The 20,530-nt window shown below is 35.8% G+C and overlaps 1 protein-coding gene across 1 annotated transcript in view; it reads right to left on the minus strand.

The window, feature by feature from the left end:
• Window positions 1-20,530, minus strand: part of RNGTT (RNA guanylyltransferase and 5'-phosphatase) — a 305,912-nt gene that overhangs the window by 277,461 nt on the left and 7,921 nt on the right. The window contains exons 2-4 of the mRNA XM_049652908.1: window positions 18,855-18,964; window positions 13,130-13,233; window positions 12,943-13,031 (exon numbers count right to left, since the gene is read on the minus strand). Coding sequence (XP_049508865.1) covers window positions 12,943-13,031; window positions 13,130-13,233; window positions 18,855-18,964 — 303 coding nt within the window. The remainder of the gene's footprint in view (window positions 1-12,942; window positions 13,032-13,129; window positions 13,234-18,854; window positions 18,965-20,530) is intronic.

Here is a 20,530-nt window from a genome sequence, read left to right on the forward strand (position 1 = left end):
GGGAGAGAGGGAGAGAGGGAGAGAGGGAGAGAGGGAGAGAGGGAGAGAGGGAGAGAGGGAGAGGGAGAGGGAGAGGGAGAAAATCCTAAGCAGATTCCACACTCAGTGCAGAGCCCCACGTGTGGCTCAATCCCGTGACCCTGGGATCATGACCTGAGCCTAAATCAAGGGCCAAACATTCAACTGACTGAGCCACCCAGGCGCCCAAGAAGGTATTTTTATCAAACACACAACTCTAAAGGATGGACGTGCGCGCACACACACACACACACACACACACACACACACACAGGATACTTCACTGGATATAGAAAACATTTGACTAATGGATAGTAAGTATTATAAAAATAAAACTACTTTGAAGTTCTCTTAGAAACCAAACGATAGCATCTTTACATTACCTTACAAGATTGAAAATAAATTTTCAGAAAAACCTGAGAAAAAGGAATTTATTTTTCAGGATATTTTCAAGATCAGTGTGATCCTACCTCTACATTCCAAAAAGCTGCAAATGAGTTTCATAAATTCCAAAAATGACTGCATTTTTTTTTAAGTTTATTTATTTACTTTGAGAGAGACAGACAGAGCACCAGTCGGGGAGCAGCAGAGAGAAAGGGGGGAAGAGGAGAGGGGAGAGAGAAAGAGAGAGAAAGAGAGAGAAAGAGAGAGAAAGGGAGAGAGAGGGAGAGAGAGGGAGAGAGAACATCCCAAGCAGGCTCCACGCTGCCAGCACACAGCCGGATGCAGGACTTGAACCCATGAAGCCGCAAGATCGTAAGCCGAAATCAAAAGTTGGACACTTAACCAACTTAGCCACCAAGGTGCCCCCTGACTGCATTTTTAAATTATTTTAACTATTTTGAAAAGGCAATTAAAACAGCTTGGTGGACACTACTAACATAACATTACTTCCAGATTAACTCACTTTTCTTGCAAACCTCAAAAATGAAGCCTGTCCTGTTATCTCTGTTTAATGGAAGGATATCCTGACATTTAAGACTATACCTTCTTAACAAACTACTCTTCTCTTTGTATATAAAGCATCCTGATAGAGGGTAACCAAAATCAAATACAGAAATAAACTAAAAGTTAGAATTACAAAACTTCTAGAAGAAAATATGGGAGAAAACCTTTGCAACTTTAATGTAAGAAAAGACTTCTTAGACAAAACATGAAATAAAAGGAAATATTGACAAATTGGACTACTTCATGATGGCAAATGTTTGCTCTTTAAAAGATGTCATTAAAAAAATAAAAACACCAGCCACAGAATATATTCAAGTTACATATATTTGATAAAGGACTTATATCCAAAATATGTGAAGAACTCTTACAATTCAATAACACAAGCACCCTAATATTTTTTAAACTGGGCAAGAGATTTAAATAGATGTTTTACAAAATGATATGTGTAAATGGTCAAGAAGTACAAGAAATTAATTTTCATGAAAATGCAAACTAAAACCACAATGTAATTGAAAAGACTGACCATATCAAATGTAAGTGAGGATGTACAGTAACTAAAACTCTCATGCACTGCTGGTAGGAATGTAAAATCCTTTACATCCTTTAGAGATCACTTAAGAGAACAGTTAATCACTTTAGAGAACAGTTTAGCAGTTTCTTAAAAAGTTAAACATACACCTAAATCAAATGACCAAAACATTCTATTCCTGGTTATTTACCAAAGTAAAATAAAAATCTATGTGCAAAGACACATATAAAGATGAATGTCCACAGCAACTTTATTTATAATGGGCCAAAAACTGTAAACATCCCAAATGTCAATTATCAGGTGAAAGGGTAAACATGTAGTATGTCCATGCAATAACTACTACTCAGCCATAAAAATGAATTAGTAATAAATGCAATGAGGATGATTTCAAAACCTTTATGCTGTGTGAGAGCAGCAGAAAACAAAAAAGTATGTATACAAATTTCATTTACATAAAATTCTAAAATATTCAACAATTGGTATGGAATTATAAATACAGAATATTGTATGGAATAATTATGGCCAAAGCAACCCTGAAGAAAAATAACAAAACTGGAGGTATTGCACTTCCTGATTTCAAACTATACTACAAAACAGCAGTGATAAAAACAGTATGTACTGGCATAAAAAGAGACATATAAGCCAACAGAACATAATAGGTAACCTAGAATTCAACTTCGGCATATACGGTCAACTAATATTCGACAAGGGAAGCCAGAACACTCAATAGGGAAATGACAGTCTATTCAACAAATGGTGTTCATGCAGAAAATAAAACCAGACCCCTATCTTACACCAGTCACAAAAATTAACTCCAAATGGATCAAAGACTTAAACATCAGACCCAACGCCATAAAACTCATAGAAGAAAACGTAGGGAAGAAACTACTCAACATTGGTCTTGCCAATGATTTTTTGGATATGACACGAAAACCACAAATAACCAAAGCAAATGGAACTTCATCAAACTTCAAAGTTTCTGCACAAAAGAAAGAAACAATAAAATGAAAAGGCAACCTACAGAATGGGAAAGAAATTTTGCAAACCATACATCAGATAACAGACTAATATCTAAAATATATAAAGAACTCATATAACTCATTAACAAAAAAACAAGCCAATTAAAAAATGGGCATAGGATCTGAATAGACATTTTTCTACAGACATTCAAACGGCCAAGAGGTATATGAAAAGATGCTTAACATCGATAATCATCAGGGAAATGCAAATCAAAACCACAATGATGTTATCACCTCACACCTTTTAAATGGCTATCAAGAAAACAAGAGTAAGTATTGGCAAGGATGTGAGGAAAGGGGGAACCCTCACACACTGTTGGTGGGAATATACATTGGTTCAAACACTACGGAAAACATTATGGAGGTTCTCCAAGAAATTAAACATAGATCTACCATATGATCCAGCAATTCCACTTCTGGGCATATACCTAAAGAAAATGAAAATAGGATATTGAAGAGATATACGCACTTCTATGTTTATTGCATCATTATTCACAATAGCCAAGATATGGAACGATATAAGTGCCCATCAACAGATGAATGTATGAATAAAGAAGATGTGGGGTGTGTGGGTGGGTGTGAATGAAATATTTCCATTTCCAACAACAGAGATGGACTTGAGTATATTGCGCTAACAAGTGAGGTAAGTCAGACAGTAAAAGACAAGTATCGTACAATATTACTTATATGTGAAATCTAAAAAAGCCAGACTTATAAAAATAGAGAGTAAAACGGTGGTTACCAGAAAATGGGGGGTGAGGGGGGTGATACAGGACAGGGTTATTTAAGGATACAAACTTGCAATGAGTAGCAAATAAGACCTGGAGATCTAATGCACAGTATAGTGAATACAGACAATACCATATTATGACCATCAAACTTGCAAAGAAACTACAATTTAAATTATTCCAACCACTAAAAAGAAAAAATAATTACATAATGTGATAGAGGTGTTAGTTATTGTTACAATGGCAATCACATTACAATGTATAAATACATCAAATTAACACATTACAAACCTTAAATTTACACAATGTCATATGTCAAATATATTTCAACTAAAACAAATTCTAAAAAATACAACCTATAATTATAGAAAATAGAAAGAAATTGTCTAATCTACAACTAAGAGTTGTAGAGAGGACGGACACAAATGTGCTGAACCTTGGCTGTAGGTTCATGGGTATCTACACCACTAAATTGTACATGCAGTTTATTAAAAACCTCAATAATGTTGACTGTTTTTAAAACTAGATGTTGAAGTGAGATGCTGATATAAGTCTGCAATTGGCATTAATTACATATTCTAAATATTAATGTTCATCAGTGTGGCCTTGTTTTCAGCAATTGACTCTATCTAAAATGTAACTTTAATACGTTTCTAAAGGTATACCAAGAAAGTATCATTTTCATGTCATTTCTGTAACAGGGTAAGAGTTCTTTCCAAAAGAAGGTTTTTGCTACTTAAAAAAAAAATTAAAAACCTGTATCTTAGAGTTACCACCAACTAAACCAAATCACCTATTTCTACATTCATAGTAAATAATCATTAAAATTTAAAATAAAAACTTCAGCCAATGAACAACACTCAACTAACAAGGATACAAAGGAACTGCAGACAGGAGCAATCCATGCAAATAAAAATATATATGAATCAAAACACTACATATGGCTAACTATAAATGAATCAGAATGGCTAAAACATGGAAAATAAGAAAGTAATACCAAATGCAGTTGGAGACAATGAAAGGGTCAACATTCTGAAGAAACTTGTGTACCATACTAGAGATTATAAGGGCAATGGAGAGATGGAGAGATACTAAAATTTTTTAAGCATGGCAATAAAATTATCATGTTTTAGAAAACACTCTCCAATGGCAGCTCAACAGAAGGGCAACAATGAAAGCAAGAACAACACTAAAGAAGCCATCTCAGTAATTTATGTGAGAGATAAGGGTCTAAACAACAAGGGTCATAGTGATGGGGATAATGAGAGAAGGTAGACTGAAGAGACATTTAAAGCAGAACCTCCAGGGGCACCTGGATGGCTCAGTCAGCTGAGTGTCTGACTTCAGCTCAGGTCATGATCTCACAGTTCATGAGTTCAAGCCCCGCACTGGGCTCTGTGCTGACAGCTCAGAGTCTGGAGCCTGCTTTGGATTCTGTGCCTCCTTCTCTCTACCCTTTCCCCACTCATGCTCTGTCTCTCTCTCTGTCTCTCAAAGATGAATAAACATTAAAAAAAATTTTAATAAAAAATAAGAGCTTTAAAAAAAAAACGGCAGAACCTCCAATCTGAGGGGTGAATGACAATCAACACAGAGAAAAGATGTAAAAGGAGTCTCTGGTTTGTGACGTGGGTGACTAATTGGGCAGTGGTACCAGTGACTAGGTTAGAACAAGGCAATGAGTACAGCTGGTGGTGAGGAGTTTAAGGTCCTTTTGGGACCTACAAGTATTTGGAAATGATGGCAAAGAGCTTCGCAGAGAGGTGTGGCTAGAATTACAGATTAAAGAATAATCAATAAACCAATAATCGATAATCAATAGTCAACTACGGAAGGGGTCTATGGTATAGATAAGATCACTAAGAATGGGTATGTAAAATAAGAGAAGAAAATTAATGAGATCTGAGGAAAACCAACCTTTCAAGAATAAGTAAGGGGGGAAATCTACTTTAAAAAAAAAAAAAGACTAAGAATAAACCATCACAGGGTCAAGAAAACAAAAAGAACATGGGGTCATGTTCAACAAAAAAAGAGGAAGTTTCAAGACATGTGTCCAACTGTGTAAATGCCACATAATGATAAGAACTAATAATCACTATTTGACTAAGAGTGCATTGGGGGGATTCCACATTGCAATGGCATGAATGGGAAAATATGGATTCAAATCAATCTTTCAAAAAATCAGCTGGGAAGTGGAAGGGGAAGGGTTTTCTTGAGGGGATGAGGTATCATTTAACATTAGAGACTTAGATATGTTTACAGGCTAAGAAGGACCTGCTTAAATCACAGAGGTTGACAATAATAGATAACAAAGATACAACTGAAATGAAGTTTCTGAAGAAAAGGGATTAAAAACAGAGATCAACCTTGAACAGAAAAAGACAGCCCTTAGAAATAAATGACTGTAATCATGAAACTCTACAAAGTCCATCATCTCCATTGCTTTTTAAGAAAAGGGATTTCAATGGGGTGCCTGGGTGGCTCAGTCGGTTAAGCATCCGACTTCAACTCAGGTCATGATCTCGCGGTCCGTGAGTTCGAGCCCCGCGTCGGGCTCTGGGCTGATGGCTCAGAGCCTGGAGCCTGCTTCGGATTCTGTGTCTCCCTCTCTCTCTGTCCCTCCCCCGTTCATGCTCTGTCTCTGTCTCAAAAATAAATAAACGTTAAAAAAAAAAAAAGGGGGGGGTTTCAAAAGTTACACAAAGTTAGCTGTACAGACTTTTCTGCCCAACATGAACCTAACCTAACATGTACATTTTCTACTTCATATTTTAAACCAAAGTAAGCAAAAAATATTCTAACTTTAAATCTGTTTCTCACCTAAACCACTGTTTTTGCATCTAATTTTTACTCTAGCAACATAAAATATTTTTATGAATAGAAAATGAAAGGAAAATTGGCAATGACATGATTAAGTCATGAAATATAATTTTAAAAAGTACCATGGCTTTTAATATTCAAGATTCTTTGTTATGCAAACACATAAAGTTTTAGTCTTATTATACTTCAAAACATTAATAAATGACTTGAGTTTTTATTTTTTTTTAAGTTTGACAACTTCTTTTTTTTCATGTTTATTCATTTTTGAAGACAGAGAGAGAGAGAGACAGAGTGCAAGTGGGGAGCAGCAAAGAAAGAGAGAGAGACAGAATCCGAAGCCAGCTCCAGGCTCTGAGCTGTCAGCACAGAGCCTGATGTGGGGCTCAAACTCAAGAACTGAGAGATCATGACCCAAGTCAAAGTCAGATGCTTAACCAACTGAGCCACCCAAATGACTTGCCCCAAAATGACTTGAGTTTTAAAGTAAGATAATATTACAAAAACCTTCACCAAAGCAAATCTCTACAGAAAAATTTGGAAGATTATATATTTGATATTAAAAAAAATTCCATTAATTAAGTAGTATACTACAAGTTTAGAATGATAGATCTTCAGTGTTAAAAAAAAAAAATTTTTTTTTTCAGTTTTCCTCAGTTCATTATGAGAATGGGTCCACCTAGTGGCAAGTAAAGCAGAGTTCATATCTTAAGATTGGTTCACTATTAACGATTTCAAGTCAACTTATTCAAATTTGTTTTCATTTTCCAAGTAAGCTAATACAATGAAATAAATTTATATGACATGTCAAAAAATATTAACACTAACATATGTATTACGGGAAAACCACAGTTCTTTAAAAATCAAATCAAGAAACAATCTCCCCAGCAAAAGGAGAGAAAGATGAGCTGTAACAATAGAAACATACATCCTGGATAAATAAATACAAATTAGGAAAGGGGTGACTTATAAAGGGCAAGTGGCAACCTACCTTTTTAAATAAAGCCTGACTTCAATATACACAATTACCTCTCTATCTCACTAGTCAGATAAATTAATTTTTAAGATCAAAAAACTTATCTGATCAATCTAAATCAGTGCTTCTTCCCAGAGGACATCTGGCAATGTCAGGAGACATTTTAATGGTCACAACTGGTAGGGTGTCACTAGCATCCAGTGGGTAGAGGCCAGGGATGCTGTTAAACCTACTACAAAGCACAAGAGAGCCTCCCAAAATAAAGAATTATCCACTCCAAAATGCAAGTAGCACTGAGGTTGAAACACCCTGATCTAAGTGAGAAACAAAGAGGAAAAGGAAACAAACAGTTATTGAGAACTTACTATGTACCATCTTAAATATCTTTTTTTTTTTTTAACGTTTTATTTTTGAGACAGAGAGAGACAGAGCATGAACGGGGGAGGGTCAGAGAGAGGGAGACACAGAATCTGAAACAGGCTCCAGGCTCCGAGCTGTCAGCACAGAGCGCGACGCGGGGCTCGAACTGACGGACCGCGAGATCATGACCTGAGCCGAAGTCGGATGCTTAACCAACTGAGCCACCCAGACACCCCTTAAATATCTTTATTAAACCAAAAGTTTTTGGCCAAAATAAATGTATTCTACTCATGAAAATACACATTCACAAATCTGTTACAATATTTATAACTGGAAATACCTAATTACAGGCATTAATTATGTATCTATTATACATAATCAACCATTTAAGAAATCAGCTGTTTCCCTTTTAACACAAAACAGATTTAGATTTCTCCAGTCCACAAAATTCTTACTGTCAGAATTATTTCTGTACATGCAAACAAATATGTACACGCAAACAAATGCATTATAGTTCCATAATCCCTTATTTGTAACTTTAATTTCATTAAAAAGCTCTAAAAAAAATTAAGGTTTTTGGTAAATCATTTTGGAGACAAAACCTGACCTGAACTGATGTGACATTACTTATAGTCTATTTTTCCCACTTAGCATCAATAGAATATTCATACATTTAACTGCCGAAATGTTAATGTGTTTAATTATGGAATGGTCTCTAACACCAAGTATATCTCTAAATACTATGTTCTAAATAGGAACCACTAAAAGGAACCAATCTCCTTGGAAAAATAACTGATTCCAGGTCTGGAAAATATCATGTGCCAGAAAACAAGGAAACCATCAAAGACTAATGGATGATAACAAAAGAATACAGAAACCAACTTGAAAGGGCTCCCATTGCCCTAGGATGGAGCAATGCAGACATTAAGAATAATGTAGTTCAGTTGGCTGAGCATCTGACTTCGGCTCAGATCATCATCTTCCAGTTCGTTAATTTGAGCCTCACATCGGGCTCTCTGCTGTCAGAGTACAGCCCACTTCAGATCCTCGGTCTCCCTCCCTCCCTCCCTCCCTCCCTCCTTTCCTCCTTCCCTCCCTCTTTCTCTCTCTGCCCCTCCCCCACTCATGCTCACTCTCGCTCTCTAAAATAAAACATTAAACAAAAAAGAATATTGACTGCAACTGATTTAAATATATCAACTATATAAAAATTATCTCAACAATACTAATGGATAATTTATTACAAGGTTCAACTTGTTTTCCTAAACCTGAGAGAGTTAATCTTTCTGGAACTATGACATCTGTTTCCAGATGTTAACACATTGCCCTCCTTTGAATTCTTTAAGTACAGTTAGCATTTACCCTCTCTCAAATGCAGAAACAGTTGTCACTCAGATAAAAGCCTCAATACTCTTTCAGGCTATATCTTCTGGTTGTGCACCTAAATATAGGTGTATATATGTGTACTCATTACATATATTTTTGTCAATGTGTAAATATATACACACATATCACAGTACTGTATGTCATATATTTCCATGTTATTGTTCTCCTGTTAACAGTTCCATAGTGTATGACATAAATGCCTGCGTTTATCAGATATGTAAGCTGTTCTCAGTTTTTATTACAAATGAAGCTGTGATGGAGGAACCTGTGGCTCAGTCAGTTGGGCATTCAACTTCAGCTCAGGTCACGATCTCACAGTTCGGGAGCTCAAGCCCCACATCAGGCTCGCTGCTGTCAGTGCAGAGCCTGCTTCAGATTCTCTGTCCCCCCTCTCTCTGCCCCTCCCGTTTACGCTCTCTCAAAAATAAAAAAAAAACATTTTTTAAAAATTAAAGGGGCACCTGGGTGGTTCAGTCATTTAAAAGTCCAACTTCGGCTCAGGTCATGATCTCACAGTTCGTGAGGAGCCCTGCATGGGGCTCTGGGCTGACAGTCCAGAGCCTGGAGCCTGCTTCGGTTTTTGTGTCTCCCTGTCTCTCTGCTTCACCCCAACTCATGCTGTCCCTCTATCTCTCAAAAATAAACAAACATTAATAAAAAAAATTTTTTTAGTTAAGAAAAAAAACAAAGCTGTGATGAAATTCCTTTCACATAAATTTTTATGTCCATCTCTACTTCCTTAAAATGAATTCTTAGATGTAGTCTTGATGAGTCAAAAGTATCTAAACGCTTTTAAAGATCTTGAGAAATCCCACCAAATTGTCTCTACAGAGAAGCAGTATCAATTAACACTCTAATTAACCATGTATAAGTGCATCCAATGTATCCAATCCTTGACATTAAAATTTTTTAAATCTTTGCCAATGTAACAGCAGACGGTAACAACATATATTTTGTTTTGTAGCTTTTGTTAACAAATAAAAAATTTTTTTCATGTTTCTTGGCTATTTATATTTCATTTTTTGTAAGTTGCATTTTCATTGTTTTCCATATTTTTCCATTGAAGAATGACTCTTTTGCCCATTGGATTATAAAATCTCTTTGTACATATTTTTTATCTGTCATATGCTTGAAATATTTTTCCAAACTTATCAAATAATCTTTTTGCTCTGTTTCCATTCTGTTTGGTAGTACAGAAATTCTTTTTCATTTTCATGAGTTAATCTAGAAAACAGGGTAGCAACTAACTAGAGATTTGAACTTTGAAATCAAAAACTGGATTAAAAACCTGGCTTAAATATTTACTAGATGTGTGACCATGGGCAAGCTACTTAATTTCACTGAGACTTATTAGTTTCCTTATCTGTAAAATGGGGATACCACCACATACTACATAGTTGTTATAAGGATTACATTCATTCACTTCATTCATTCATTTAAAGTTTCCCATCACGTCTGCCAGGCAAAGAATAAACATTCATTTATAGCAGCAGTTACTATTATTACTAATAAATGACACACTTTAATTCTTGACAGCAGCTCTCAAATTTAAGTGTGCATTAAAAAAAATCACCTAGGGGGCACCTGGATGGCTCAGTTGGTTGAGTGTCCAATTTTGGCTCAGGTCATGATCTCATGGCTTATAGGTTTGACTCAGACTGTACTGACAGCTTAGAGCCTGGAGCCTGCTTCAGATTCTGTGTCCCTCTCTCGCTCTGCCCCTCCCTCGCTCATTCTTTCTCTCTCTCTCAATAATAATAATAATAAAAAAAAAAAAAAAAAAAAAAAAAAAAAAAAAAAGAACAACTGGATTCCTAGGCTTCAGCCCCAGAGTTTTTGATTATGTAGGTCCAGGATGAGGCCCTAAAACTATTTTTTAAACAAACATTTCTAATAAACATCCTCAGGTAATTCTGATGCAAACAGTCCACGCACACTCCTAAAAAAATATTTATGGATTCTCCCTTTGATGATATACTTGGAATATCCTACCTTACTCTGGAAATAAATAAATGCTGACCTGTATTTTCTCCTATCTTCTTACAAGTCCTTTTAAAAGTATTTAATTCATCTAAAATATATGTTATTATATACTGGGCTAATTTTCTCAACACCATTTGTTGAATAATCACACCTTCCCCCTATGATTTAAAAAACATCTCCTCTACCACCAGGGAACTTCTGTAGTTTCCACTGCTTTACCCTATGCTTTAATAACTGGTAAGGACAATCCCCTCATTACTTTTGTTTCTCAAAATTTTCTTGCTCATAATATTGCCTGTTTGATTTGCCAAACAAGTTTTCTCCGTGCTCAATGTATGTTGTCTTCCATGGCAACAGTAAATTTTACAAACAGAAAAAATTCATAGTAATTCTTCCAAAGTCTCTCTGGGATTAGAATTACATTAAAAATTGGAATTAGTGGAGACAAATGTCTATTTCTTCAGGTCTTTTAATATCCAGGTATATTTCCTTCATAAAGACCTCCTACACTTCTTAATAACTTTATTCTTTGTTATCTCATACTTCCATTACAGAAAAGAGAAGTGGTTTAGAGTGTGAACTTACAACTCAGATTGCTTAGGATATGATCTAAGCTGTAACCATTACTAGCTGTGTGAATGACCTTGAGCAAGTCACTTAATCTTTCCAAGCCTGTTTCTCATCATAAAATGGAGGTGACAATAATGTCTACTCAATAGGATTACTGTGAAAAGAAAATGAATAATGTATGTAAAATGGTTTACAGGGTGACCAGCAGAAAATAAATCTTCAATAAACGTTAACCACTATTACTAATAAGACCATTCTCTAATTTTATTTTTAAAAATGTTTATTTCTGAGAGAGAAAGAGAACACACAAGCAAGGGAGGGGCAGGGAGAGAGATGGAGACAGAGGAGCGAAGCAGGCTCCACGCTGAGAGGACAGAGCCCAATGCAGGGCTTGAATTCATGAACCATGAGATCATGACCTGAGCCAACGTCAGATCCTTCACCAACTGAGCCACCTGGATGCCCCTCTAATTTTACTTCCTATTTGCTGTTTATTTGCAAGAAAGTTGATGCTTTCTTATTTATCTGTGTCCAAATATATTATCTTATTTATCTGTGTCCAACTTTCTTACCAGTCCTAGTAGTTTTTCAGTTAATAACCTGAATAGAGAAAATACTAGCTGCTTACGACTTCAAAAAGGAGAAATCGCAAAAGAAAATATATTAACAAAAAAGTTTTAAAATATTACTTGAAAATTAAAAGGCAAATGAATTGGAAAAATTTTCCAATAGAACATATACAAAGTTAATTTACAGCATTTAGATATCAGGAGAAAAAATTATTCAATAAGCTGTGCTAAAACAAAGAATTGGTTATATAGAAAATATTTAAATTAGATCAATTCAGACCATATGACAATATAAATACCAGAAAGAACAAAGATTCAAAGCTAAAAATCAAACCTTAAAAATTCTAGAAGCCATTCCTAGTAGGACTGTTTAAAACAGGGGGGGAGAAAAACTGAAAATAAACCAAATGTCATTTTAAGTAACTGTCTTTTTTTTTTCTTATTTAATACATTTGTTTATTGCCTGCCTTCCACCTCCCCTCCCCTTTTCCACCCCCTCACACTAAAATATAAGCTCCAGACGAGCAGAGACTTTGTTTTCTTCACTAATATGTTCCAAGAGCCTACATCTTGCAAAGAGTAGCAAACAATAAATATCTGCTGAAATGACTGTCCATCAACAGAATGGATAAATGGTAGTGTATTCGTGATGGCATGTTATACGGCAGCAAAAATGAACCGCAGTTACATACATCATCATGGATTAGTCTCAGAAATACAATACTGAATGGGAAAAGAAAGTTTCACAATACACAGTATAAAATGCAATCTTATAAAAAGCAACTATGTAGTGTTTAAGGGAAACTTTCCCAATAGTATACCCGAAGAGGGGCACTTAGGGTTTTATCTTGAAAAATATAAAAATTACAAAAATGTATTCCATAGTTTACAAAAGTTAATCTATTACTTTAATAAATACTTGCTAGCAATTACTTAAAAAAGAAAACAAAAAAACTTCCATATCACCTCACCTGCAAAAAAGAAAATGGAAACTCAATCACAAAATAAAATATTCAAACAGTGGTAAAGCCAAACATACCTATAAGTTCAGGTGGGTTTCTTTCATTAAACCGCTCACACAGACGAATAAATGTCTCGGTATTCTCAGTTGTAGGGCACTCACCATGTCTAGTAATATGGAAACATTTTTTTTTTTTTTTGAAAAAGAAGAAATTGAAATTTCAGCAAAAGGTTTCAATATTATACAAATTTAATACATGACTTACCCTTTACACTGAAGTTTTATATATTTGATTCCTTCTTTTTCTATGTCATTTCTGTCATAGAACCTTGAAGTGTTTGTTAGGTCCACTAACAAGCCCATTTTAACCTTAAAAAAAAAGAAAAGAAAAGAAAAGAAAAAGGGCAGATTTACTAGTAACTGAATTTGTTCCAAAACAAACTGACTAAATGGCAATACTCCAGCTTCATCCATCTATATTGAGGGAGATTTTAGTTCTGCCAACGAACTACTGACAACAAAAGCATCACTCACTTAAGTCTTATTCAAGGCACTAGAACTTAGCAGGCACTAAATGAAATAAATTAACCCCCAAACTAACGATGGAACAAGAACATAAACAAAACCTACTCCATTTCAACATCATAAAAGTCTACCTAAAAAAAAAACCAACGTGGATATCATTTTCTGCATCTCCCACTCCACCTATGATTTACTAGACAAGATGATAAAACAGGAAAGGCCTCCATCTAAAAGGTACCCCACTCAAGCTGCAGGCACACATCAACCCAGCATTCCAAGAAGCTATCACAACATCACATGCTAGGCAGTTAAATGCTAAAGTGAGTACTAGATAAGGCAAAAAGTGTGTACAGTCAAAATTCTCTTGTAAATCCCTTAAATAATCAATGAAGAACAGGGCTCATGGCCATAACTGTGCAATTCACTGAAGACTTAATCCCATCTCTCAGCAGTTTTTCTTCCTGCATTGGAACAAAAATCATTATTTCTTCTGTTCAGCACTAAGTTGGCTTATGATCAGGGACCAACTGGTTTAAAAAATAATTAACAACTAGAATCACATTCAGACTACTAAGATAGTCTCACTAAGAAATGCACACCTGAGGAGTGCCTAGGTGGCTTCAGCTCAGGTCATGATCTTGAGATCCGTGGGTCTGAGCCCCGCGTCGGGCTCTGTGCTGACAGCTCAGAGCCTGGAGCCTGCTTCTAATTCTGTGTCTCCCTCTCTCTCTGCCCATCCCCTGCTCATGCTCTGTCTCTCTCACTCTCAAAAAATGAATAAATGTTAAAAAAAAATTTTTTTTTTGAAAAGAAATGCACACCTGAACTGAGCCAAGTAAAAGAAGAGTTAATTCATACATCTTCCACTTCATTCTGAAGTATATACTCTCTGGGAAGAATGGCAAGAGAAATAATCCATACTTCTTAAACTGTGATTTTTCTCACTTTCATTGCTATTGCTTTTATTGAGTACCTATTATTGGATGTGCATAAAGGACACAGGAATACATAATTTGACTCCATTATTAGAGAGCAAAAAAATGGCAAAAACATTTATATTTCATATACAACAAAACTGACAAAACCGTGTGTTTCTAAAATATTAGCTACCATAATGTACTCCACTGATGTCTCCAGATTCCTTAGTTCAAATGCAGATGAGAGATAGGTCTACCCATCAGATGAGCTCTTACTTATAGAAGTGTATTTTTGATAGCAATTTCTACAATCTGCCCCACCTGGGCCTACTACTCTTCCCACATACCTTCTGCAGTGATCTTAATTCCTTCAGAGGACATGTATTGTCAAACACAAACATTTAGAGCTTATTAATACAGCTGCTCAGTGAGTTAGAATTAGAACCGTGTTGTGTGTCTACAGGTCCAAAATAACAAATGGATGAAAAGTGGTGATAAGCAAGAAAATATGAGTTTTCTAAACACAGGAATAGTTTAGCCAGAGAAACTGAGAAACTGTACTATAGGACTTAATTGCCCAGAACCCCATATATATGTACATGTGTGTATGTGATATGTCTGTGTGGATAACATATTTGTGTGTGAATCTGTTTGCATACACATACGTACATACATATATTACATACACATATTTATTTTTCATAATAATCCCAATCCCTGAAGTAAGCATATTAACAGTATCTATCTCATAGAATTCTTGTGAGATTTAAATGAAGTCCTTCCTCCGTGCCAAACACTATTCTACATGCTTTCTATGCACTAATTTTATTACTTTATTTACAGATGAGGAAACTGAAAACAGGAAGAGATACGTAACTTGCCCACAAAGTTGTAAGGGGCAAACTGGAAATCAAAGCCAGGCTATGTGGCTTCTAAACTCAAACTATAATTTTCAATATGATTACTGATAATGAAAATAAAAATTAAAAGTTTACAAGCTAAAATAAAAAAATATTAACATATAAAGACTCAAGAAAACTACACCAAGAAAAGGGATAAGTAAGAGGTTTTCAAATCTAAATGGCAATTTTTCTAACTCATGATAGAAGCCTTGCACATAATGCAGAGCACCTGGGTAGCTCAGTCGGTTAAGCATCTTCAGTTCAGTTCATGATCTGTTTCTTGAGTTCGAGCCCCACATCAGGCTCTCTGCTGTCAGCACAGCACCTGCTTTGAATCCTCTCTCTCTCTTTCTCAAATAAACATACAAAAAAGAAAAAGACTTGCACATAATGGGTACTAATATTTGCTGAATGTACTAGAATGGAAGAGTACAAAGATTAGTATTAAAGGCTGAATTATGTCCCCTGAAAAGATATGTCCAAGTCCTAACTCCTAGAACCTGTGAAGGTGACCTTATTTGGAAACAGGCTATAGGATCATTACAAATACACTCAAGTTAAGATGTGGTCATACTGGATTAGGGTGTCTTTAAAAGACAGAAATTTGGACAGACACACACAGGAAGAATGGTAACAAGAGAGACAACCCACAGAGCTCACGCTAAGGAATGCCAAGGATCACGGGCAATCACGAGAAGCTAGGAGAAAAGGACGGAAAAGATTCTCCCTCCAAGCCTCCAGAAGGAGCAAAACTTTGCAACACCTTGATTTAGAATTTCTGGTGTCCAGAACTGTGAGAGAATAAATGTTTTAAACCACCCAGTTTGTGGTAATTTGTTACAGAAGTCCTAGGAAACTAATCAGCATTATGTCCGAATAATGTAAAAATTATGATGTTTCATTTAGAAAAATAGTTTGGCACTTATTGTAAAACTAGCCATGCACTCAGCAATCATACTCTTGAGTATTTATTCCAGGAAAACAAAAACTACTGTTCACACAAACACCTGTGCATAAATGTTCACAAGAGCTTTATGTGCAATACCCCACACCTGGAAATAATTCAAATTGGTTAAATGGTTATTTAACCACTCAATGGGAGGAGCTAAATAAACCTGATGATACATCCATACAACTGACTACTACTCAACAATAAAAAGGAACAAACTTTTTTTTTATATAATTTATTGTCAAGTTAACATATAGTGTATGCAGTGCAAATGCCCATGATTCATCACTTACATACAACAGACAGTGCTCATCCCAACAAGTGCCCTCCTTAATGCCCATCACCCATTTACCTCCCCCTACCCCCACCTACCTCCCCCTTCAGCAACCCTCAGTTTGTTCTCTGTATTTAAGAGTCTCTTATGGTTTGCCTCCCTCTCAGTTTGAAACTATTTTTTCCCCTTCCCTTCCCCCATGGTCCTCTGTTAAGCTTCTCAAATTCCACATATGAATGATAACATATCTTATCTTTCTCTGACTGACTTATTTCACTTAGCATAATACCCTCCAGTTCCATCCATGCTATTGCAAATGGCAAGATTTCATTCTTTCTCATTGCCAGGTAGTATTCCATTGTATATATAAAACCACATCTTCTTTACCCATTCATCAGTTGATGGATATTTGTGCTCTTTCCATAATTTGGCTATTGTTGAGAGCGCCACTGTAAACATTGGGGTACATGTGCACCCCTATGAATCAGCACTCCTGTATATTTTGGATAAATTCCTAGCAGTGCAATTGCTAGGTCACAGGGTAATTCTATTTTTAATTTTTTTGAGGAACCTTTACACTGTTTTCCAGAGCAGCTACATCAGTTTGCATTCTCACCAACAGTGCAAGAAGGTTCCCGTTTCTCCACATCCGTGCCAACATCTGTTGTTTCCTGAGTTGTTAATTTTAGCCACTTTGACCAGTGTGAGGTGGTATCTCAATGTAGTTTTTTTGTTGTTGTTTTTTCTAAATGTTTATTCATTCGGGGGCAGACAGAATCTGAAGCAGGCTCCAGGCTCCCAGCTGTGAGCACAGAGTCTGACTTAGGGCTTGAACTCATGAACCGTGAGATCATGACCTGAGCAAAAGTCGGACACTTAACCAACTGAGCCACCCAGGAGCCCCTCAATGTGGTTTTGATTTGTATTTCCATGATAATGAGTGATGTTAAGCATCTTTTCATGTGTCTGTTTGCCATCTGAATGTCTTCTATGGAAAAGTGTTTATTCATGTCTTCTGCCCATTTCTTCAATGGATTGTTTTTCGGGCATTGAGTTTGGTAAGTTCTTTATAGATTTTGGATACTATCCCTTTATCCAATAGGTCATTTGCAAATATCTTCTCCCCTTCCGTCAGTTGCCTTTTAGTTTTGTTGACTGTTTCCTTTGCAGTGCAGAAGGTTTTTACCTTGATGAGGTCCCAATAGTTCATTTTTGCTTTTATTTCCCCCCCCTTCAGAAACATCAAATAAGAAGTTGCTGCGGCTGAGGTCAAAGAGGTTGTTCCTGGTTTCTACTCCAGGATTTTGATGGCTTCCCATCACATTTAGGTCTTTCATCCATTTTGAGTTTATTTTTGTGCATGGTGTAAGAAAGTGGTCCAGTTTCATTGTTCTGCATGTTGCTGTCCAGTTCTCCCAGCACCATTTGCTAAAGAGACTGTCTTTTTTCTGTTGGATACTCTTTCCTGCTTTGTCAAAGATTAGTTGGCCATACATTTGTGGGTCCAATTCTGGGTTCTCTATTCTATTCCATTGGTCTAGGTGTCTGTTTTTGTGCAAATACAACACTGTCTTGATGATTACAGATTTGTAGCAGAGGCTAAAGTCCGGGATTGTGATGCCTCTCGCTTTGGTTTTCTTTTTCAATATTACTTTGGCTATTTGGGGTCTTTTGTGGTTCCATACAAATTTTAGGGTTGTTCGTTCCAGCTCTGAGAAGAATGCTGGTGTAATTCTGATTGGGATTGCACTGAATGTATAAACTGCTTTGGGTAGTATCAACATTTTTACAATATTTCTTCTTCCAATCCGTGAGCATGGAATGTTTTTAAAAGGAACAAACTTTTTGTTGAAACTTGGATGGACTTCCAGGGCATTACACTTAGTGAAAAAAGCCAATCCCAGAAGGCCATATACTGTTTTATTTCATTTATACAACATTCTCAAAATGACAAAACTACAGAGATGGAAAACAGATTAGCAGTTTTCAGTGTACAGGGATGGGAGGGGAGGAGTCTGACTATAACGGGGTGGCAGAGGAAGTTCCTTCGTGGAGATGAAACAGTCCTGTAACCAACACCAGGAATCTATACATTGGATCAAACCACAGAGAACTATTCACACATACACACAAATGTACGTAAAAACTGGTAGAACTGTAAAAACTAAATAAGATCTGTAATCTATTCGAAAATACTGTAATGTATGAAGGTCAATTTCCTGCTTTTAATATTGTACTACAATAATATAAGATGTCACCATTGGGAAAAGCTGGGAGGAGGGTTGACAGAACTCTATGTACAAGTTTTGCAACTTCCTCTTAGTCAATGAATTATTTCAAAATAAAAAGGTTTTTTTAAAGCCACCTGAAGAACAAGAAAGGGATAAAGTATACTAAATCAATATCAAAAATGTTTTGTTTCTTACCTTCAGACTCTTTAGATAATTTGAGAGCATACTGGGATGGAACCGATTTTCTTCAGCAACTTGACTATCATATCTTGGTCCTAACATTGTCTTCAGAGGTAAGAATCTTCCTAAACGACATTAAGATGGGTAACAATTTTCATTAAAGAAAATGTTCCAAGCTGAAACTATAATTAGCAATTCTCAAATCACTTTCTTAAAATGTTTTAAATAGAACTGTTCATGAAGTATTCTCAATCTAACCTACACCTTTTACAAGTACCACCTTAGAATGTTTAAATAAATTCCAGAAATTGACAATCAAATATAATAGCAAAAGAATAATTACCAGTGAATGGAACTTCCAAAAAGACTCTTAAGTTTGGGGAACAGGGTGGGGTGCAGGGAGTATGGACAAAATAGGTGAAGGGGCTTAAGGAGTACAAACTTTCACTAATAAAATAAATAAGTCACAGGGATGAAATGAACAGCATAGGAAATAGAGTCAATAATATTGTAACAACACTGTATGGTGACAGAAGGTAACGACACATCATGGTAAGCACTGGATAATGTACAGAACTGTCCAACTACTGTCGTACACCTGAAACTAATATAACATTCTATGTCAACTATAGCTGATTAATAAAATTTTTTAAAGTAAAAATAATAAAAAATTAAAAAGCATTGGGTAATAGTTTTTTAAAAAAAGACTAAGGTTTTAAACTACTACATTAAAAAGTTACTGCCTTAAAGTTCTTAAATACAGGAAAATTGATAATGGAGTGAATTAAATCAGTTCTTTAAAATTCTTAATTTTACTTTTTTACTATGAACCTTCTCCATCTTATGCACTTTATCCTGCATTCCAGCATAGGGATCATGCTGACAAGCATATCAACCAAAATCACCTTTCAAACAACCATTATCAGTGATCATAATTTCAGCAAGACTGACCGACCTCTTTGACCTTTTTTTTTCCTGAATCATAGTATAAGCATAAAAGTAGCCACCTCATATAATCAATTTTAAAATCAATTATTTTAACTGATTTATATCTTAAAACACAATATCCATAAGAATAAATATCTACCTAAAATAACCTCAGTAAAATCTTAACATCTGTTCAGAGGTTTTAACCTAAATCTCATAAAAACATAATTTTTAAAATTTTTATTTTCTACAAAACTACTCAAGATCACCAATAACTTCTACACTGCAAAATCCAATTGTCAATTCTCAGTTCTCAAAGAACTGGTCACTGTTCAATTCAAGACCACTTTTTAAATTCAATTTAATTTTTAATTCTTGAATCACGTTTTCACTTGGCTTTCAGGATACTACATATTTCTGGTTTTCCTCCTATATCTCTGGCCTCTACTTCTCAACCTCCTTTACTAGCTCCCCCTAACTCCCTGACCCCTCAATGTTTTGTCCCAGGGCTCTGTCCTCACACCTTTCTATCGACATTCACTCACCTGGTGTCTCATCTGGTCTCACAGCTTTAAAAGCCACCAACGTGCTGCTGACTTAACAATGTGTATCTCCAGTCCAAACCTCTCCCTGAACTCTAGGCTCAGATATCAAACTGCCTACCTGACTTAATCTCCACTTGATGTCAAAATATGTCTCAGACCTCATTTCCAAACCTGAGTTCTCAATATTCCAACTCCAAAAGCTGCTCCTCTCATGGTCTT

Source organism: Panthera uncia (assembly GCF_023721935.1).
Source record: "Panthera uncia isolate 11264 chromosome B2 unlocalized genomic scaffold, Puncia_PCG_1.0 HiC_scaffold_24, whole genome shotgun sequence".
In the NCBI taxonomy this organism is placed as follows: Eukaryota; Metazoa; Chordata; class Mammalia; order Carnivora; family Felidae; genus Panthera; species Panthera uncia.